General features: G+C 33.2%; 4 protein-coding genes across 5 annotated transcripts; 2 read left to right on the forward strand and 2 right to left on the reverse strand.

The window, feature by feature from the left end:
• Positions 1–1401: 1401 nt before the first annotated feature.
• LOC25499703 (peroxygenase 2) lies at positions 1402–3675 on the reverse strand. Its single transcript, XM_039828091.1, has 7 exons — positions 3415–3675; positions 2714–2863; positions 2515–2600; positions 2319–2413; positions 2120–2245; positions 1565–1741; positions 1402–1521 (listed from the first exon to the last, which is right to left on the reverse strand). Exons 1-6 carry the CDS (start codon positions 3527–3529, stop codon positions 1588–1590), a joined length of 726 nt encoding a protein of 241 aa, XP_039684025.1. The 5' UTR covers positions 3530–3675; the 3' UTR covers positions 1402–1521; positions 1565–1587.
• Positions 3676–7858: 4183 nt separating this feature from the next.
• LOC112416481 (uncharacterized) lies at positions 7859–10955 on the forward strand. Its single transcript, XM_039827432.1, has 4 exons — positions 7859–8534; positions 8623–8773; positions 8876–9678; positions 9782–10955. The coding sequence occupies exons 1-4, from the start codon at positions 8022–8024 to the stop codon at positions 10715–10717; spliced, it is 2403 nt and encodes an 800-aa protein (XP_039683366.1). The 5' UTR covers positions 7859–8021; the 3' UTR covers positions 10718–10955.
• A 97-nt stretch (positions 10956–11052) lies between these two features.
• Positions 11053–11760, reverse strand: LOC120576831 (uncharacterized). Its single transcript, XM_039827357.1, has 2 exons — positions 11643–11760; positions 11053–11559 (listed from the first exon to the last, which is right to left on the reverse strand). The coding sequence occupies exons 1-2, from the start codon at positions 11757–11759 to the stop codon at positions 11224–11226; spliced, it is 453 nt and encodes a 150-aa protein (XP_039683291.1). The 5' UTR covers position 11760; the 3' UTR covers positions 11053–11223.
• A 4506-nt stretch (positions 11761–16266) lies between these two features.
• Positions 16267–20538, forward strand: LOC25499705 (protein PHR1-LIKE 1). Of its 2 annotated transcripts, none has more exons than XM_024770607.2 (8): positions 16267–16661; positions 17382–17951; positions 18279–18456; positions 18544–18620; positions 18737–18776; positions 19568–19625; positions 19779–19848; positions 19918–20538. In XM_024770607.2, exons 2-8 carry the CDS (start codon positions 17403–17405, stop codon positions 20269–20271), a joined length of 1326 nt encoding a protein of 441 aa, XP_024626375.1. In that variant the 5' UTR covers positions 16267–16661; positions 17382–17402; the 3' UTR covers positions 20272–20538. The 2 variants fall into 2 exon arrangements, with proteins under 2 accessions (XP_024626375.1, XP_013450552.1); XM_013595098.3 differs by having other exon boundaries at positions 17387–17951.
• The last annotated feature ends 2156 nt before the right edge of the window (positions 20539–22694 follow it).

Here is a 22694-nt window from a genome sequence, read left to right on the forward strand (position 1 = left end):
TTAAAATTAATGATCATATGATATAAGTTTTTAAACCTACATTAAATAAACGACTAATGTATCAGACATGTATCCATCATACCAAAACCAAGTACTACTACTATAAACCTAATGCTTGCATCATATTTTAATCATATAAATATGACATTTTTTATTTTCTAAAATATAAATTATAAATATGACATGAATGTAATCACACAATACATATAAATTACACTTTTTTATTCAGTAAATTACATTTTATTGATCCTTATCAAAATTGAATATGAAATTGTTTTATTTTACAACGGAATTTAATTATATGTCGGTCCATTCCACCACATCTCCTCAATCTAAACATAGCCTAAAAATAATATCACAATAATATCCCTTTCAATAAAAAAAAAACGTTATTATCAACTTAACTATAAGCACCTCCCTAAAAAAAACTTAACTAAGCAACTTTTTTTTGTAAAAAAAAATAAAATTTACGCAACCTAATTTTAAAATTCGAAAGTGTTCAAAACATATAAAAGATAAACGATATTTGTACAACCATTTGTTCGGTTATAAAACTTCAATGTATATGGGAAGGAAAAGACCTTGATATATAAACCGATTTGTAAGATAAGAGATATTACTCTTTATAAACCGGCCTACTTGTAAAATAAGATGTTATTCTATATATACTATCTTTTTCGGAAGGACATCCGCACCTCTCTTCAAATTATTTGGTTAGCAAGTAATTGGATTATTTAGAAGGAAGGACACAACTTTAGGATCTTTTAAAACAAAGAATTTGCTATCATTGAAATTGTTGATAGGGTGAACTTCCATTCATAGTGGTTGCTTAAGGTTTATAAGCCTCATTTTCAATTTTCGTGTTTGATGAATTAAACCGTTAGTTTGTCTATATTACTCCACCTTGTGATGAAGTAATTTGGCTACATCTATTTTTTGTTTAACATTTTGTATTTTGATACTCCCGTATTTATTTAATTATCTCTATAACTTCTTAAAAAAAATTCTTTATCCATTTTTTTAGTCTATCAATTTATTAAAAAATAGAGCTTTATTAATATAATTTTTTATGCAAATTATTAATATAACTTTAGATATATAGATACGCACGGATCTAAAATGTATAACATGTTTAAATATTTATACACTTAAAAGTTATAGTAATTGAAGTCTCAATTTCTCTAAAAAATAAAGATCTTTAGTCGTCTCTATGAACAGAATATAATTTAGTTGATAGAGACCATACATCGTAACATATAGAGGTTGGGGTTCAAATATCATATACTCATTTATTCATCATACTTAAAGATGAATTATAGCCGTTAGACTATCAAGTTCATCCACACATGACACATGTATGAGAATTTAGAAATAGGAAACTATTTTGTCTCAATTCAATGATATAAAGAAGAAAATAATCATATCGTGTTATTCCAAATTAGTTTGCAATAGGTTGAGTAAACATAATGCTTCTTCAACTTAGCAAAGGTAGAAGAAAAGCATTGAAGTGCAATAATGTACCACGTTATGAGCAATTCTGCTAATACATTAGCCTTATCCTAACACTGAATATTACTTAAGAAGTTGTCAAGCCATCTTTTCAACTGGACCATTACGCATTTTAGCACAGTACTCAAATAGGCTTCCATCAAAACAACGTCTCACAGCTTCTTTTGACAGAAAACCTTGTTCATCTTTTGCTAGAATATACAAAGCCCCCCATTCAAGTTTGCTGGCAGCCCTGCAAATGGTTAACTTAAAGATATTATTTCATTCATTCACCTAAGTTCAATTTGATTAAGATTGACATCTACATATAAGATAATTGTGTGTGTATGAAACATATGGGTAGAGATATTGAAAAATGATTCATGGACAACTAATTTTTTGTACTCCCACGACACCTAGTTAATCATCTGTAAATATATGGTTAATTCAGCGGAGTAAATGATTGATTCAATTTAGGTTGAAAATTGTGGTTAGTCTATGCATTTGAATTGATCAAAATTTAGCAATAAATTAAATTAACCATCTACTCAACTGAATTTTTTTAAACATAATTAACCAAACGTGGCGAGTGTATAGAAAGCGGATGTCCATGATTGCGGATAGAAATTACCAGCCGAAGAAGTCATATGCAACACTGTTTGCTTGAGTCATGTGCCATAGCTCCCACATTGTTAATTTATCAGGCACTTCACGAGCATACTTACTGAACATTAGTTCCAAATTTGCCGGAATGAACCTAAAAAATATTGTTTTAGCAACAGTACTTGATAGTACAAAATATCAATAAGAAAAGTTGACATGTTTCTCACCTTCCCTCTGTGTCATAGCTACCCGAATCACTTCCATGTTTTGCTCTATGTATATTTTGTATGTAGATTGGTAATAGAGGTGAAGGTAGCCATGTCTGTGGAAGAAATACAAAAAATTGAGTACAAGTAATTAGAGATGGTAATAATGGCATAGGCTAGTATAATGGTAACATAGATGAAGGTAGCTATGTCTCACAGGAAGAGTTGAATAACTCATAGCTGCATGAAGAATAATTGCAAATATGAAGGAAGAAACAACATTGAAACCAAGTGCGCGGAATCCTACAAAATCATGAAAATAAGAAGGAAATTAAGGTATATTTTTTTTTTAGCATTTAGATGAAGTTTATTTTACACACACCAATTATGCAAAAAATGAAGATAAATAGTGGTACCTTTGAATGTCTCCCATGGGTAGATAATACCATCATTGTCAATGTCGAAGAAGGCTGCATGTTGTTGAAGCACAGACATGTCATTATGCCTGTGGCCCCATGTGCCATTCACATTCTCTGCATCAGGGGCAACCAAGGCTCTTGGCATATCTGACCCAAAATTAAGTACACAAAAACCATAATGGCAAACATCAAATTTCATCAAACTCCACTGGTGTCTAAGGGCGGTTTTACCACCCGGCGAGCCTGGGCACATGCCCGGACTTAACCCATGCTTTCTTTGTATCATTACAAGAAATTTGATTTGACTTGTAGTGACGGTCAAGATCTGTCACTATAGGGCAAATTTTCATAGCTAAATTCGTTTGTCGTTGCCAAATGATTGTCACTGACAAATTTTCATAGCTAAATCCGTCGCTTTTATTGACAAAATGACGAGCCTCTTTTATTTCGATTTATGATTATTTATATATTATGTCACATTTGAATTTACGGTCAAAATTTTGCACAAACTCTATAAAATTTATGGCTCCGTCACTACCAATGTCCTATTCTTTTTTTCAGCGTTCCTTATCATATTCTTAATTTTTAGTATCTTTATAAAAATAAAAAAAAATAAAAAACCTATATATATAACAAAGGTAATGTATATCTGCATGATTTTGAATACAAATGAATAAGAAAATAGATAGATTACATACAAGCTTTGGGAAGCTTGGTATCCAAGTCATCTGGAACTTTCCTCTGAATAGTTATAGGTGCCTTGCGGGCCACCGTTGCCATAGCTTCGTTGGATGCAGCTTTTACTGATGTCATCACTCACTTTCTTGTGGTAGTAGAGTAGAGCAATTTGATAAAGAAGTTACTATTTGGTTATAATAATGAATGAATCCTTTATGTTTTCAATTTTTGTGGCATTGATAGTTAGTGAGACATTTTAGCAATGTAAGATGCTCAATAATAGGAAGCAACAAGCTTGAGATGACTGTAACAGATTCCAAATGACTCGCTTGGTTGGGTCCCACACCTCCACATCTAAAAGGACATGTGGATTGATGCAGATGGACAAATAACTATGTCCTTGTACATGTAACAAAGTCCATCCACTTATTATTTGTTTTTGTCTTGACACTTCCAATGTAGTTCTACACTCCTTAAAAAAAATGTTATTTAAACGATTAAAAATTTACTATGGACACGAGAAATACATTCATTTGCTTTAAGGAGAAAAAGAAAATTAATAAAAAAAACTAAATCTTTTTTTAACAAGAAAAAAAAAACAAGATGGGTAACTAATATTTATCCAAAAAATATTTCTCCTTTTCTAATACATAAACTTTTCATCGTGAATTTATAATTTTTTTCTTAATATATTTTTGTTAGGATATTTACAATATATTTTTGTTAAGATATTTACTTAAGCAAACTGTATTATATTTTCATAGGTAATTATGAAAGCGAATTGCGATGATTTATCATTGAAAGTAGATACTTCACAGTTCGCATTATAGTTTTCAGATGTAGAATCTCATATATGTAATAAATATAAAATGAAAGATCAATTTCAGATCAAACATGATATACACTCTTCTATTATCCTCGTTTGGTCACTTTTCCTAAGCACCACACACACATATGCTGCTGTTAAGGCAAAATCCAAATTTGATATTTTGTATGGATATCTTTTAGGACAATTATTCATTCTTTCCTTCTTCTTTTGAGACAAAAACAGTAGAGAGAATGAAGGAGAGTAAGAACACAATGTTAGTATAAGAGAGAGTAAGTCAGTATCATTTGCTTCTCAAACCAAACTTTGAGTTTTCATAAGCAAATACCACAAACACTGCTTCATTACTTGTAACCACCTCAAGTCACTCTTCGAGTTTGATTGAGTTGTTGTTTGTAAAGCCTAAGGTGCAAGCCTTTGAGGCTGTGATGATACGTTTTGTATTGATTCATGAATGATCGGAGAGAAGAAAGTGTATTGAAGACAGTTATATCTCGAATTCATAATGGATATAATATCACAAAGATGTGAGGGCTAAACGTAACTCAAGTTAAGGGTAGGATAACTAATGTGTGATATGCTTCTTCTATTCTCTTATACTATTTAATAGTTGCATACACACATTTCACACACATTACAATTTTCATATTTAAATTATAACTATAACTTTTGAGAAGCGCTATAAGAACAAACAAGGCTTAATTGCACTTTTGGACCCCTATCTTTTAAAAAATTGCGGTTATGGACCCCTAACTAATTTAAATACAAAACAGCCTCCTATGTTTTGATTATTTGGCAGTTTTGAACCCCTAGTCCAGTGTTGACTCGGTCAACGCTGACGTGGCACCCTAAGTGAGGTGCCACGTGTCAAAAAATTTATTTTTATTTTGCCTTGGGGGGCCAAAACTGCCAAAGAATCAAAACATAGGAGGCTGTTTTGTATTTAAATTAGTTATGGGTCCATAACCGCAACTTTTGAAAAGATAAGGGTCCAAAAGTGCAATTAAGTCAACAAACAATTATTGTTTAACTAACTTCTCTATACGAGTGATCACTTTAGATATATTTTGTTACAAATTGTTAAAGATTCATAATTTACACTCATCTATCTTGTGAATAACTTTGCTGCTTCACCCATGAGTTTGTCCCCCTTCTGAGTGAGTTTTTTTTTTTTTTTTTTTTTTTATGGAAATATTCATATGAACAATTCACCGCTTATAAAAAAAATGAACAAATCACGTTCATAAAAAATGGATCATGGACGTATTACAAGATAGGACTCTGAAAGAAGGAAGTTGAAAGTAGAATGTGAACCTCACTTAGGGGCAAGTAGCTTATTAGGTTGAGCTAATGGATTAAATGAGTTAAAGTTCAAGGTATGAATCTTTTTGAGAAAATATTAACATAACAACTAACACTTGTCATTAACTTTTTTATATGAATCTCAAAATCGTAAGAATTATTTTGATCAAACAGTCTAGTAGCTAAAAATTTATATTGAAGATAAATAAATAAGGTATCTAAAGTTCAAACCTCGTCCCTATATATATTATGCGATGTTATTTGCCCTTTAAAATAAGCTCACGGAGACCTCGCAATTGTAATGTTGCTAAGTCAATACCTAGTGGTCACCATGCTAATTTTATTAATTTCATCCAGCCTTTTATTTTTTTAATTGAATGCTGCGCCTATTTTCTATATCTTATCTTAGTTAGATAGATTAGAGTTACAAGGGCCTCTCTCTCTATATATATACTTTTTAACAAAAACAAGGCGTTCCAAAAAGCAATTCCAAAGCACCATGTGACAAACAACTTAGTGGTGGAGGAAGAAAAAAATACATTGTTTGATGAAATGATAAATAATACTAATGTAATTCATAAATATACCGCTGTTTGAAAGACCGTAACAATAACCAAAAGATCGATCGAATTGTTAATAAGTTTCAACAAATAACAAATAAAGAATTTGATTTAACTTTCATTAAAATAATTTTTTGGTATATTTAACTTAGGCTTAAATATGTGTCCAGTCCCTGCAAATAGGCCTCAGTTGAATTTTAGTCCCTGTAATTACTAATCCTCCCAATTTACCCCTGCAAATATTAATCACTTAAAATTTGGTCCTAATTAAGAAATCTTGAGTACGTGGCAGGTGATTAGCGACGTGGCGCTGATGTGACGTGTAGTGATTGGAATGTGTCAGGCTGACTCAGATTTTAGGAGGCGAACTTCCCATTTTGCCCTTAATGAATCCTGAGAACGGGAAAAGACCATTTTGCCCCTGTCTTCCCACTTCCCTCTCATTTGTATCTGAAACACGGTTTGGGGGGAAAATTAGCAAAATTAGGATTACGATTTACAAACCCAGGAAAACCAAAGAATCAGAAGGTCACAAACGAAGTTGATTGGAGAAAACGAATTCGCGCTACGGTGGTGAAAACGATTTCGCGAGGAGTTGCGGTGCAAACGATTTCGCTGGTGTTGGAAGCTTATCGCAGGTGTGTTTGTGTTTTATTTCTGGAATTTCTAAACCCTAAAGGTTGATGCTTGTGTTAAAAACTAAATTTTTGAAATAAAAACCGTAAAAAATGATGAACTCGTGTTTGATTTGTTGAAAACCCTGCTCCATTTATGCATACAAAACCCAAAATGTTGAACCTGTGTATTTATGTTAAAAACCCTGTTCCGTTTATGCATTTTCAAAACCCTAAATGTTGTTATCGCAATGTTTTGTACAGGTATGGGTACTATTTCTGTTGATTGTCATTATGGAGGTTGTTTTAGTAGGGAGTGGTTGATAAGTTATACAGGAGGGGAGGTAAAAAGGTTTGAAGGTTTAGACCCTGATAAGTTTAGTTTTTTTGAATTAAGTGGGTATGTAGAAGAAGATTTGAGTATTAAAAAGGGTACATATAGATTATGGTGGATGCCTCATTACGAAGTAAACTTTAGGGTTGTTAAGGTAGATGCTGATGTTAGTGAGATGAAGGAATATGCTTTGAAAGAAAACAAGCCAGTTAACTTGTTTGTAGAACATGATGTTGATGAAGTTAGTATGTTGGTGGATGTTCCAAGCTGTGTTACTGTTATTAATAGGGAAGTTGGACAAAGTTCTCAGGTTGATGTAAATGGAGATGGACTAGAGAAGGAAAAGGTAGATAAGAAAGGAAAAGGTGTGTTGGTGTGTTCTGATGATGAGAAGTCAGGGAGCAGTGAAGATGAGTCAGATGGTGAATATTTTGATGATAGTGAGCATGATAGAGCATTGGGGGGTGATGATGGGTTTGAACCAGATGATATAACTACAATGGATGTGAAACCAATTGTTCAAAAAGGTTCAAAAATCAAGGAAATATCAATGGTTGACAGACAAGAAGATGATAATGATCTTGAGTGGGAGAGAGAGTATGAAAGTGATGAGCTTTATTCAGATGACCCTGATGAGTCAGAATCTGAAAGGGGACCAAGAGTAGATGTGTTTAAGATGAGCCAACTAACACCAGCCTTTAAATTCAAAGTTGGTATGGACTTTAAGTCAATTGCAGAGTTCAGAATGGCCATGAGGGAGTTGAATGTATTAAATGGATATCAAATTAAGTTTGTGAAAAATGACAAGGAAAGGTGTAGGGTAGAGTGTAAGGATAAGCACAAGGGGTGCAAGTATGTGGCCCACTGCAGCAAAGTGGCTAACAGCCATACATATAAAATAAAGACATTGGGTGTGGACCACACATGTGGTAGGTCACTAGATAACTCTAGTGCCAATGCAAATTGGTTAACCAAAATTGTTGTGGAAAAAATGAGGGGTAGTGGTGAACAAAAGGTCAAAGATATCATGAAAGATCTGAGGAGGCAGTATTCTGTTGGGGTATCATTTCATACATCTTGGAGTGCAAGGAAGAGGGCCACTGAAATATTAGATGGTGATGCAAAGAAACAATACAGTTTACTGTGGAGGTATGCAGCTGAGTTAAAGAGGGTGTGTAATGGGAATAATCTCAAGCTTAATGTTGAGAGAACCTTGATAACAAATCAACCAAGATTCAGCAAGTTTTACTTTTGTTTTGATGGTTGCAAGCAAGGTTTTTTGGCTGGTTGTAGGCCATTTATTGGAGTGGATGGGTGTCACTTGAAAACTAAGTTTGGAGGTATATTATTAGTTGTTGTTGGAAGAGATGCAAATGACCAATATTTCCCATTAGCATTTGGAGTTGTTGAGAATGAAACCAAAGAGACATGGAGGTGGTTTTTAACTTTACTGCTTGAAGATATTGGAAACAAAAGATGGGTGTTTATTTCAGATCAACAAAAGGTAATTATGATTAACTTAACTTAATTTGGAGCTGTGTTTTATTTATTTATTTATGATTAACTTATCTTAATTTGTTTGTATGATTCAAGGATTGATGAGTGTGTTTGATGAATGGTCTGATAGAATTGAACATAGGTACTGTCTTAGGCATCTATATGCCAATTTCAAGAAAAAATTTGGAGGAGGAACATTGATAAGGGATTTGATGATGGGTGCAGCAAAGGCTACATATAGACAAGGTAAAAGCTTAACTGATATTATCCTAAGTTTTACTGCATTATTTGAGTTTTACTAATAAGGGGATTGACTGAATCTGTATATGTTTGTGTTTTACTGCACAGCTTGGAATGTTAAGATGGAAGAGCTGAAAAAGGTGGATGTGAAAGCATGGGAGTGGCTAGTGGGACATGATCCTAAATTATGGTGTAAGCATGCATTTTCATATTATCCTAAGTGTGATGTATTAATGAATAACATTTCAGAGGCTTTTAATGCTACTATATTATTAGCTAGAGATAAGCCAATCCTCACAATGGCAGAGTGGATTAGAACATACCTCATGAATAGGATGTCAAAACTTAGGAATAAGTTAAGTAACTGGCAAGGTGATATCATGCCTATGCCAAGGAAAAGATTGAACACTGAGATTCAAAGATCTGGAAACTTGATAGCAACTTGGGGAATAGGTGATGAGTTTGAGGTTGAAATGGTGGGTGGTGGACATAGATTTACTGTAAACACTGCAAATAGGACATGTAGTTGTAATTTTTGGGAGTTGGTAGGTATACCTTGTAGGCATGCAGTTGCAGCCATAGGTAAGAGAGATGGAAGGCCAGAAGACTATGTCCATGAGTGTTATTCTAGAAAGACATATGAAGCATGTTACAGCCATAATGTGAGTGCCATTAATGGACAAGATATGTGGCCTGAGGTGGAATGTGAGGAGATGCTTCCACCAACTTATAAAAAAGGGCCTGGGAGACCAAAGAAGCTTAGGAGGAGGGAGCCTGGTGAGGCTAGTCAAACACAAGGCAAGTATAGCAGAGCAAACACAAGCTACAGATGCACAACTTGTAACAAATTTGGGCACAATGCAAGAGGATGCAAGAGTCAGACAGTTGACCCTGAAGCACAAAAGAGGAAGGTACCATATAACTTTGTTCATTAGATTCAACTTTTAACAATAATTATATTCATTATCTTCTAACTGTTTACTAATTCATACTATGTTTAATGTTAAATGACAGAGGAAAGCACCTAAACCAACAACAAGGCAAGAGGAGAATGAAGGGCAATCAGTACAGAGTTATGGGCAAGCAGAGGGCACAAGCCAGGTCCAATGTGAAGTTGTCAGTCAAGGTGAACCAGAAGTTGAAGTTGGTCAAGCACAAGTTTCTCAAAGGCAAGCACAAGTATCTCGGGCAACTCAAGTTGAAAGTAGTCAGGGATCTATAAGTACTATGATGGGTGAGAAAGTTGAACCAGTCAAGAAGAAGAGAAGACTTGTTAAGGGACTTCCTAAATGCAACCCATCAAAACAGGTAAACCCTCCAAGTGCATTTATGAGAACAAACCCACTTGCACCAACACAAACACAAACTGTCATTGAACCAAGTGCATCAATACACACCACAGTTCACACTGGTAGGAGCTCAAAAACAATTGTAGCACCATCTGCAAAAGTCAACACATCTGTACAAGCTCACCCAAACACAGTTAACATTGGTAAGCCTAGTGCAAAGGTCTACACCAATGTTAAGACTACTAACACATCTCAAACAACTGTGAAACCATCTGTTGATGTGAGTACAACAGTAAACACATCAACACACTCAAAAACATTTGTTAAACCATATACCATTGTGAAAACTATTTGTGAACCTGTCCTAAAATCTGTTCCACCCAAACCATCTGTTGCACCAACACAAGCACCAAGACAATCAAAGTCAGAAGGTAAGAAGCATGGCTTAGGTAAAGTGAGGAGAAGTGGTAGGAATGTTTGGAGAACTAATGCTAACAAGAAGGGACCAGGAAAGAATATGGATGACCCAATTCATATAGCTGAAGATTGTAATGCTGATGCTCAGAAGGAGACTGATCCCCCTGTCAAAGTTGTCCCAGAGGCAAAGCTTGGATCATGTCTAGGCCTCCTTAGAAAAGTTGACACCATAAAATATGTTTAATGTGTTTTAATTTGTTGGTTTTAACTGTGTATGCAACTTGAATGGAATTTTGCCTAGCATTTTGGTTAAGTATTATGTGGTTAAGTATTTTGTGGTCAAGTATTTTGGTTGTAATTCTTGGCTAAGTCCAAGTAATGTTGACAGATTATGGGTTACACCCTTTAAGTCTTCTAGTTAAGTATTTTGGTTGTAATTCTTGTTTATGCACAAGTTATGAACAAGTTCTATGTTGACATCATTTATTATTGATGTAAAATATTTATGCTTTCCTAATTCCATATGATGTATGTATGTCAACAGGTTCAATCACAAACAAATTTAATTCATAAGATCACATTTCATTAAACCAAACCAACATATTACACATTGTCACATTACAAGTTCAAATAAACACATACACATTACATAAACATCACAAACACAAACACATTGTTTTCTAAATCCCAAACACATTACATTACCACAAACACATTACTAATCCTATTCCAACTTCTCCACTTAACTCACTACTTCTTTGCATAACATACCACAAAGAACACCCAGCTAACTATAACAAACAACTTCAACCAGTCAAATTTCTTCTTTTGTTGCACCAATTTCATCTTCATTTTTTCTTTCTTCTCGTCCCACATTCCCTGCAAAGTCTCTGCACAGTTACACTTCTCTGATCTAGTCTCCACATTTGACATTCCCAGCTTAACTTCTTCGACCACCGCTTTCGACGACTCTTTTCTTGGCTGCTCAATTGATGCATTTGATGGAGTAGCTGACACTGTAACAAAAGGTCTCGTAGAAGGACCAAGTTCATCATCCCAAATCAACAAGTTACATTTCCTTGCTTTCTGTGCATCATGAACAACATTCCAACAACCCATTAATTTTCATTCTACAAAAACTACATAATAAGCATTATGAACACACTAACCTGCCAATTGCGACACTTCCAAAACCTACGCCCCTGATTCTCTACAGTATTTGCAATGTAGATCACCATAGGTTGATGACAGTAGCACACAGGTAGCATTCCACGCGAGGTCTGCATCTCTTCAGGTGGGTCTTTACGATAACAAGTTACCCAGCCCATTTAGTAAGAGTCTTGGGTGGAAGTTGCAGTTGACGACATTTTTTGGAGGTAAAAACAAAGCAAAGCGGATTTAGAGGTGACGAATTGATTATTGCAAAAGGATTTGGTGAGAAATTCGAACAATAATAGGTTGGTGAAATTAGGGTTTTTGTGAAAATGGAGGAAGAAGAAAGAAGAAGAAAGAAGAAGAAGCCGTGAAAGAAGAAGAAGAAGAGAGGGAAGATTTAAGTGGGAAGACAGGGTTAAAATGGTCTTTTCCCGTTCTCAGGATTCATTAAGGGCAAAATGGGAAGTTCGCCTCCTAAAATCTGAGTCAGCCTGACACATTCCAGTCACTACACGCCACATCAGCGCCACGTCGCTAATCACCTGCCACGTACTGAAGATTTCTTAATTAGGACCAAATTTTAAGTGATTAATATTTGCAGGGGCAAATTGGGAGGATTAGTAATTACAGGGACTAAAATTCAACTGAGGCCTATTTGCAGGGACTGGACACATATTTAAGCCTTTAACTTATTTTCCGATCAAACTTCACATTACTCGAATCTTCTTCTTCAAACCGAAGAATTTAAAAAAAAAAAAAAAAAAAAAAAAACGTGACAATGAGAATCATCACCAAAAGTTTCAAGTAGAACCCATAACAAAAAAAATACAACTATTGTAGCTAAATATATGTGCACTGATATAGAACACTTGACACCGTTAATCAAGTGATAAATATATGTTGGACACATTCAACTTTCAAGCTTCAATGAACTGTTGCAATCTTTGTGCATTATTTTGCTTAGTGGTAATACATTTGTGGAAAAATAATTATTTTGTCGTAGCTTGAAAATAATTAGAAATTGAGATGGAAAAATATCTTCCGTTCATTTTCGACGAAAATTGACATTGACACCGGGCAGCGGCAAGTAGCAAGGAATGAAGTGCCACCATGAATTCACCTGCCCAAAAGGAATTTGATAATGACATTGTTTGGACCATTTTGACATGCGTCCACTTTCACTTTCTCACTACTTTGGCACTTGCCTCTCTCCATTTGCAACCTTTCACAGTCTCTAGCAGCCAAAATGTACTTTACTTTATAAAGATCAATGATTATATCCAATTACACTAATCTATGATATCACTTTATTACTTTTAAAAGTAATATTTACATTAATGATATCATCCAATCTTTTTTATTCGTGTGAGAAGGATGACTTGGTTTCTGTTTGGACAAACATAATCTTAGAGTTGCATTCTTTCTATAACGTTAAAATAGTCTCTTAATATTTTTTTTTTTATTAGGGTTCAAACCTTGAACCTTGTATATTTTATGTATTGTTCTTATCAACTGAACTAAGATATATTCTCTCAATGCTAACAATAAATTTTTATTTTTATTGAATCTGATATGACAGTAAATAAATATATTGATGGATTAATACGATAATATTAACATAGTATTTTAACCAAAATGAATATTTGCCATATTTTAGAATTTTGATACATTAAATCACTATTATGACTACCTATTACGCATTCAGAGACAAAAATAAATATTTGTCCTTTTTAAAATTACCAAAAACCACAAAAAAATTAAATAAATAGTCAATTAATTTTATATAATTCCTTAAAATACTACTTGCTTTACGAAATAAACAGTTTCAATTTATGTTTTTTTTTTTAATCATCTGTAATTAAATAATTATATTCTATGCGTTAGATAAGCTGAAAAAATACCCCGAGTTTTATTAATGGTGACAACTAGGGTATCCATGGAAGAATGGTGGGTAATTTACCCCAACCAATACACATTAGCCACATAAGCACATTTTTAAGTGATATTCATGAACTATCTTGACCCCACCAACAAATTGCTCATTTTCATTGATTGGTGGGTAAATTACCCACCATTCTTCAAAGGTAATCTAGAAAAAACCTTTATTAATGGGTGAACTACTTTTTTTCAATTTTAATCTTCAAAAGTTTTCCATTATCATTACTCTTGTCTTTTTTTAGACTTAATTGTTGTTTCAGTCCCTTAAGTTATTTTCGTATCGCTTTGGTACCATAAGTAATAATTAAGAGTCTGTTTCGATCCTTTAATCTCATATTCGTTAAACATTTTAGTCATTTCCGTCAGGTTTAATAAAAAAATGTTAATTGATGTACACATGTCATTATGGCATATTGGCATTGACTCTTAAAATTCTTAAGAATTCATATTTAATTCACAATTTGTTAAAAAAATTATATTTAATTCATGTTCATGTTGAATTTTTTAGCACAAATAATATAAAAATTCATATTTTGTTAAAAAGTTCTGATTTTTTTTTTTGTGAGAGATTGTCATAATATTCACATATTTCTGATAAATTTTATTAAAAATTACTGTGAAGGTTAGACAAGAGTTGACTAAAATGTATGAATTAATTTCATGAATTAAATTTTTTGGAAGGAGCAAAAGCCTAAGAAATATTTTTGGGGGACTGAAATTAAATGTTGGTATATTTATGGGGACCATTTACTTAATTAACCTTAAAACTAAATATAAAAAATGATGATAGAGAATTGTTGGGAGACCTAAAAGTCGAAGAAAGTTTTTAGAAGGATTAAATAAAAAAAATTGATATATTTATAATCTATAATATATATATAAAGAAAATTACTCATTTCGGCATTTTTGGGCTGACATTTTCCTTTTCAAAAATACCATTAATTTTCAATACAAATAACACATGTAACAAATAGATAAGAATAAATTTAAATATTAAAATGTAACAAACACGATCTGAATTTTTTCCTTTATCATTTAAAAAGTGTAACAAACTTTTTATATAATAAAGATTGTTGTTGGTGTGTTAAAAAAAGAATTTAGATTATATTTTTTTGTTATATTGTTGGTGTCATTAAAATTGATAACCATTGATTAGTTTTGTTTGTTATAACTTGAAAGTAAAAAATATTTATATTTTTAGTTTTAATCAAAATCAAAATGTCATAAAAATAAATATTAATTATAATTTTTAAACGTTAGTGCAATAAAAAGAACGGAAAATGGACACGCGGGTATTCGCCTTTTCACCACTGAACCATAGTATATTTAACCCATAAAAAATTTTGAAGACAAAAAAGTCAAGAGAATTGTTGTTCTCACATTACATAAGGTTGTGCCACACTAGTAAAATACGTTTTTGCCCCCTCGACAATTAAATTCCGGCTGCAGTTAACTGTCGAGGAAATGTTTCATCAGATGAAACAGCCACCTGCTCCCCCTACATACTATTTTCATCATCAACTTCATTTCCACCTCCATTCAATCCCAAAATCTAATACTTTTTTCATCAATTCTTGATCCAAAATCATTCAAGCATCAAGCATAGGAGGTATCAAGACACTTTTGACGTAAAAAAACAGGTATTGAGCATTTTAATCCGTTCATTTTTTGGTTTTTTTATGGGTATCTACGCCAATTTTTTGTGGCCAATATATAAGTAACATTATGTAATTTATATTTATATATATATATATATATATATATATATATATATATATATATATATATATATATATATATGACTTTTATGTGGTGAAACTAGTGCAATACTTATTTATAGCTTATTAATGTTTACGCATTTGATTTATTCGTTATTACATTCCATTTAATTTTGTTCTAATCTATGATTTTTTTTTAAAGCTTTTTTCAAGTGAGACATGTCTGAGGTTGCACAAATTGAAGGGCGTGTTAGGTACTCCACATTTAAAAAGACGATTAAGGTTATGATAACGTCGACAGACTCTCTTGACGATTTGAAGGCACAACTTAACACTTATTTTGAGCATCTTGGTGAAAATCAATATACACGTCACTTGTTTGGTCAAATGTCATACATAGACCTAGGAGAAGATAGAGATGAATACGCATGGAAAACGACAAGCTATATGCCTTGGCTTATTCGCGACGATGGCGACGTCGGATTTATGTTTCGGAATATGGTGGAAGATAATATATTATATATGTATGTTCGTTCCATATGCAATTGCGTTGAATGTAAGTAGGGATTTAATTTAATGATGTGTAATGAGTTGTTTAATTATGGACACTTTGTAACGTTTTGATGAATTTCAAACGTTTGTGTAATTTGAACCAAATGTTGGTTTAATTTAATTATGGACAATTGTAAAAGATATTGCATTTATCTTGTTTTTGTCCATGTTTCAATGTTGTATGAATTATTTTGCCTTTGAAAATGCTCTGGTTTAATTACAGGTAAAAACTGGCCAAAAAAATGGCTTGGAAATGTTTAGAATTATGCAGAACCCACTGTCTGCATAATCAGTTTTCCTCGACAGTTAACTGCAGCCGAATCTCAAATTCCTCGACAATTAACTGCTGAGAGGGGAAAAACGTTATTTATCGTGTGCCAGAGCCTATCTAATGTGGGAACATCAATTCTCAAAAGTCAACAAGTTGTCTTTTGTTTTTGAGATGAAGTCATGAACCAGTTGCGAGTTGGAGATGACAACTAGTAACATGAAGAAATGAATCAGACGGCCCAAAGTAGACAATAACCACACGTGGGAGCCGCCGCAAGTTAGCGTATTTGTGTTGAACGAGAGAGAAAAATTGGTAATCCTAAAAAATCACCCTAACCTAATCATAATCATATCATCATAAAACAAAAATCTAGGACTCTGCGATGAAGAAGGACAGAGTCTGGTTTTGTTTGTTTTACTTTTAGTTAGTTAAACACGACAACAACTACAACACAAATACGTTATCGTGTTTGTGTTTGTGCATTATTATAACTCCTCTTCTCCAACAATCTTCATTCTTTTTAGATTCCATTACCGCTTTTTCCCAATTTCAAGGTATCTTCTCTTCTCTTCTCTTCTCTTTTCCCACTTCATCTTTTTTCTAATTCTTTCTCAACATCACACCTTTTTTTTTTTTTAATTGACTAGTATATTTTTTGATAAGATTATTAATTTATTGGGTTATGATTATTTTTTCAATCTGGAACTTTGTTTTTTTCTTTCTTTCTTTTTCATTCCCTTGATTTTCAATATCAACATCAATTTGTATGATATTACATGTGTTAGTTCATGAGTATATAGCTTCCGTGTTCATGAATCATTTTAACATGCTTACTTCAAAATATCCCAATAAATTATTTTATGTACAGATCAAGGTTTTAAATTTCCATTGTGCTTGTAGTTGCATCACGTTATTTGGTATTGCATACATACATATTGTAGAAACTGTGGTTCTAACTTCTAATCACATTTTTCATGAATTAGTGTTGGTTAGATTATTTTCTTAAGCTTGTAATTTTAAATATTTTCCCATTCTTTCAAGGATATTTGTGAATATTGTGATGTATTCTTAGGGTAGTTGAATACTTTCTCAAATGACTTCTATATGTTTTCTAGTGCTTTTAATGACACAACAAGTTTAATTTTTTTTCTAGTTGAAAAAAAGTTTAAACTTGTGAGCAACAGGGTTATTTATGTTGGCAGTCAAGATAATTTGTTATTAGTGTGATTAGCTGACATACAAACATGCTTTTTATATTGAAAATTTGAAATCAGGACAGATAAACTTCGAGAGCCATGCCTTCTTCATCTTCACCTGTTCTTCCCAGTCTTATGGAAAGCAATTATATGAAACCCCCAGATTCTTTCAATTGTTCACCTGTCAGGAGTCTGACAGCAAATCCTGCCTCATTGCAAGCTACATCGTCGTATCCGATCAGAAGTGTTCGACCGGTGTTTTCAACCAATGCTGAATGTCCTGGTGGTGTCCCTTTCCCCCCCGTTTCACAACATGATAGGCAATATCAAGATTCTCCCTTCACTTCTCAGGCATTAGGTGACAATGTGTCTTCGGAAATCCACTCAGCAACATTCACTTCTCACCTTCAAGAAAATGATGATATATCGTGGGGCCCAGATCCATTGCCGGATATTCTTGGTTTTCCTGATATTTTTTCTGTCCAGCATGATCAGGTGGAAAACAGTGCTTGTTACATGAATGAAGACAATGTCAAAAAAACTGATTTTGGGGAGTGGGTTGAACAGCTAATGACAAGTGATGATTCTGTTAATCCAAATTGGAGTCAGCTTCTTGGTGATGACAATGTTGTTGAACCAACACAAAAGGTTTGTTTCTCAATCTGATTTCTAATCTTGGCTCGAACAAGAACAATCCTAGTCTAAACTTTACTTACCTCCCAGCCGAACTCACTAGGGCCCATTTGCCTCATGAGCCGGAGGTTTATGACAAAGAAACAAAACAAACACACATACAGTTCTTCTCACCTAGGTTTTCACTTCTATTAACTTTCTGCGTCGCACATTTGGATGATCAGTTCTATTATTAATTGAATTTGTCACCATGTGTATGTGAGTTTGTGTATATAGTTCATTCTCTGTTCCCCTATATGTTGTATGTGGCTGTTAACAGTATATCCTACTTTTCTGATGCAGGCGATGCATGTTTCTCAGAAGCAGCATACATCATCTGGAGAAGTCAACAATCTTTGTAATCCTGCTTCAGCTTCAGCATCAGCATCAACTGCATCTCAAACTAAGCCTAGAATGCGTTGGAGTCCAGAACTTCACGAAGCTTTTGTGGAAGCAGTCAACCAGCTTGGTGGTAGCGAGAGTATGTTTACTTCTTCCTAATTTCATCCTTCGTTTGACCTTCTCTCATGAACGTTTCTTCTCATCATCTAATGATGTTAACATGCAGAGGCTACTCCAAAAGGTGTCTTGAATCTAATGAATGTTGAGGGCCTTACTATCTACCATGTAAAAAGCCACCTCCAGGTACATATATGGATTTTCCGTCCTCTTAAATTGAGCTTGTTGGTGTCGTCACTGGTGTGTATGTCGATTTTTATAATCTAATGTTGTTTATAAATTAATTGTTCTTTTAATTTCAGAAGTATAGAACTGCCAGATACAAACCTGAGTCACCAGAAGGTATACAAGAGTGTACTTGTAATCCTTATTGTTTTATACAGCAGGTTTTGCTACCAATTTTTTTTTGTGGATGTGTGGCTTCTTTATCCCCCTATAGTTTTGAGAAAGATGTTTTATTTCAACTTCAAATGTCTTTTTTGTATGTGTTCTTCTTCTTCTTCATGTCCTATGTTGGGATTGATAAAAAGAAGACATGGATGAAACACAAAAGATCATTTTAAAATTTGGAACAATCTCTTATTTGTTAAAGTGAAAAGGAAAGGTAGAGAAGAAAGAAAAGTGTAGAAGTAAAAATCCAATTATTCCTTTATTTAAAACTTCAAAAGTTTATCTACTTTCTCTCATTCAAAGGCAAGTGTAGAATGCTTTTTCCACCCTATTCTTGTTACATTTGAAGAATATTTGATGCACACAGAAACTTGATAGAAACCGGTACCAAACACATAAATATAATAGAAATAACTTAATTTTATTGATAATAGAATATGATTACACAATAGGCTGCTTAGGAATTCGAGATTCTTGGTCTCTCCCTCCAAGAATTCGAGGGCTTGGTCTCTTGCTATTGACATTGTCCTTCAGATTCCCTATTTATCTAGTAACTGCCTAGAAACATAACTGCTTCCTAATACATAACTGTTAGATATTAATGTAATAATGGCTGGCTAATAAAATAATAACTGCCTAATAATGTTTACTAACAGTAGGCCTAACAAAATTCCTTTCAAATTTTGTCAAAATATAAGAGTAAGAATGTGAATGGTGATTGAAATCTTCTTCTGTACCTGCAGAAACTTCTGAGAAAAAGATGAGTTCAATTGAGGAAATGAAATCTCTAGACTTGAAAACGTGAGTCATTTCTCTAACTTCTTTTAGCTTTAGACATGATACCTGTTGTTCACAAATCACAATTCCATTGTAGATGGTTGTTCCATGGGAAAAAAAAATCTTCATTGAAATGAACAATAATGCTCATAAACTTTCCTTGAATTATGGTTACAGGAGTAAGGGAATCACTGAAGCATTACGGTTGCAGATGGAACTCCAGAAGCGGCTTCACGAACAACTTGAGGTACATTATTGTTAGTATCACCCGGAACTTCAAGTCTTGGCATGTCCTGATATTGTTACTGTTATACAGATTCAAAGGAAGTTGCAGATTCAAATTGAAAACCAAGGGAAACATCTTGAGATGATGTTTGAGAAACAGAAACAGATTGGTGACAACAAGGGCCCTTCCCCTTCAAATGCACCTTCTGCTGCAGTGTTGGACACGACGCTGCCTTCTTCTCCGGTGGACAATTTAAAAACTTCAAAAGATGAATGCGATAAATCAGGATGTAACGCTGATATTCCTAAAGACATACCCGGAGAAAGTTCCCATGATGTAAGCAGAAAGCAAATGGCAGATGAAGCTGAAGTTACCAATGAACATGAGAGGGTAGATGATCAGTTTTCTGACGTACCTCCAACAAAACGAGCGAAGATTCAATGATGGCATCTAGAGACAACATGCTCGAATATCTCCTTCTGCTTATCATAATGATATAATCAACTTTAACAGTAGCCAGCAATGACTTAAACTTCATTTTTTGGGATGAAATAAATTTCACTCCCTAGATTTGTTTTATATTCTTGGACATGTTTTAGACCCCATGGAACTTGTAGATATAGTATTGGATCCATGAATGTTTCAACTAATGTGGTATTTACGTTTTATAAGGTTATTTTTCTGACAAGCATGCTTGAGGGTTTCGTTTTATGTAGGAATTTCCATGATGACTCTAACCTTTCAATGGTGATTTTCTGTTTTCTTCTTTGTAGATGAGAATGCAGCCCGTTCCCATTCTTTCCCTTATCTCTTTCTTCCTCTTCTTTCTCTCTACCTCTCTCTCCTTCAGCCTTTCTCTTTATCTCCTTTGGCCTCTTTCTTCTTTTCGCTCAGTTATCTTTCTCCCTCTTTGATTATTTTTCTTCTTTGGTTTGTGAGATACAGTAAGTGGGAAAGTGGATTTTGGGCCGGAGAGTGTTTTAAAATCAATTTTAAAAACTAGTTCAAAAATAAACCGGTTTGTAACGTTAAACTTGTTTAATAATAAAAATAATATTAGCAATAAAATATTATTTATATTTACTTTAGTAGGCCGGTCTAATAGGTTTAAGAGACTTTTTTATGATCTATTGACTTCTAAAGTTTGTATTTTTGTTGATCAATTTTTTTAGGCAAAAAAATAAAATTGGCAGGTTAAGAAAGAAAATTCATGTGGCAAGATTCTATGTCCACATCATTGTTTTATGTGCGACTACGATGCTAAATTACCAAAATATGAAGAATGCAAAATTACATGGATAAATTTGTGTTCTATTGCTTTTTTACATGAACTGTTTTTAACACACACACAATTCAGAAAAATTAAAATTTATTTCGTCGATGTTTTTGGTAAAAAAGATTTAGTTATTATAATTATAGGTGATAGAGAATATTATTTTTTTCTTCAAAAAATAACTCATTTAACTATTAATTTAAGGACTTGGTATACCAATACATTCAAATTTTTAGGTGTACCATAAAATTTCCCATATTTTAGAGGAATCCTATATGTTTTTATGCAACTATCTTATAATATTGATTTTTTAGAAGATCTTATAATATTGATGAAATGTGAATTTTTTGTTTTTATATGATTATTATAATTTGGATTTTGTTTATAAGAAAGCTAAATTTTAATAAATAATTGTATCAAAAAATACAATATCTATACTAGGGAGCCCCCCTAGAATGATCCTTAATATTAGGGGTTCACCCATGATCCTCTCAAAATTACCTTTAATAGCATGTTTTAAGAAAAGATATTATTTCTTGGTCCCACACAGAAAAAAAATTGATTTAAAATACAGCAATTGATATTACTTTTGCGTCCTTCCATTTAACACCAAAAATCCAGAAATGTAGAACAATTTCTCTCCTCTCTTTCACCTTCATCAATTGTATAACTCCACGGTTTTCTTCTATTTGATAAATACATGAATTGACCATGTTCTCAATTGATTTTATACCCTTCTAATTTTACCTTGTGTTTTGCTATTTTTCTTTGATTAATAACTGTGAAAGTTTAGTGTTTGATGTTTGTTTATTTGTTTTTGTGGAATATTACAGGAATCAGGGCCGTCTTAACAAATTCATAGGCCCGGTTTTAATTTTATAAGAGATGCAAAAAAAAAAAAAAACTGGGCCCAAAAAAATAAATAAGTTATTTAAAAAAAATAAATTTAAAATCACACTTTGGTGGATCTTGAACACATGACCTCACACTCAACAAAAAATAGCCACGCCACTAAGGCAAGCTGCACAAATTGATTAAATTTGCTTTTAATAGATATATAATCATTATTTTCGTGTCTTACATATAAAAAAAAATATTTTGGGCCGCAAAAAATTGGAGGCCCGGTGTCATCGCCCAGCCTCGACGGGCTATGGGCCGGCCCTGACAGGAATCGAAACAATTCCATGATAATGAGGATTCACAAACATGATTCCTTCATCACCGAGCCATATGTCGGTGTTCTAGGTTCATAAACCTTTCACCCTGGGAGCCATCAACAACAACAACAATGTGCAGACCCATCTTCAAATCAAGACAACAAAAAGAATGGAGAATTTGTTTTTGTTCATTTATTAGTTTTTAAGGCATTTGTTGTGAATCACTTTCTCATACTTGGATTTTGTGATGTTAATGGGAAGAAGAAAAATATGGAGAATTAAGAGAGAATACTGACGATGAAGAAAGAGAAAAGGTTTTGCACTTATGGTTTCTTGTTGTTAAAAGAAGGGCACAAAAGTAATATCAATTGTTGCAGTTAAAAAATGATGTTTTTTTGTGTGGGACCAAGAAAAGGTATTTTTTATTGAAACATGCT

The sequence above is a fragment of the Medicago truncatula genome, chromosome 7 (assembly GCF_003473485.1).
Source record: "Medicago truncatula cultivar Jemalong A17 chromosome 7, MtrunA17r5.0-ANR, whole genome shotgun sequence".
Taxonomy (NCBI): domain Eukaryota; kingdom Viridiplantae; phylum Streptophyta; class Magnoliopsida; order Fabales; family Fabaceae; genus Medicago; species Medicago truncatula.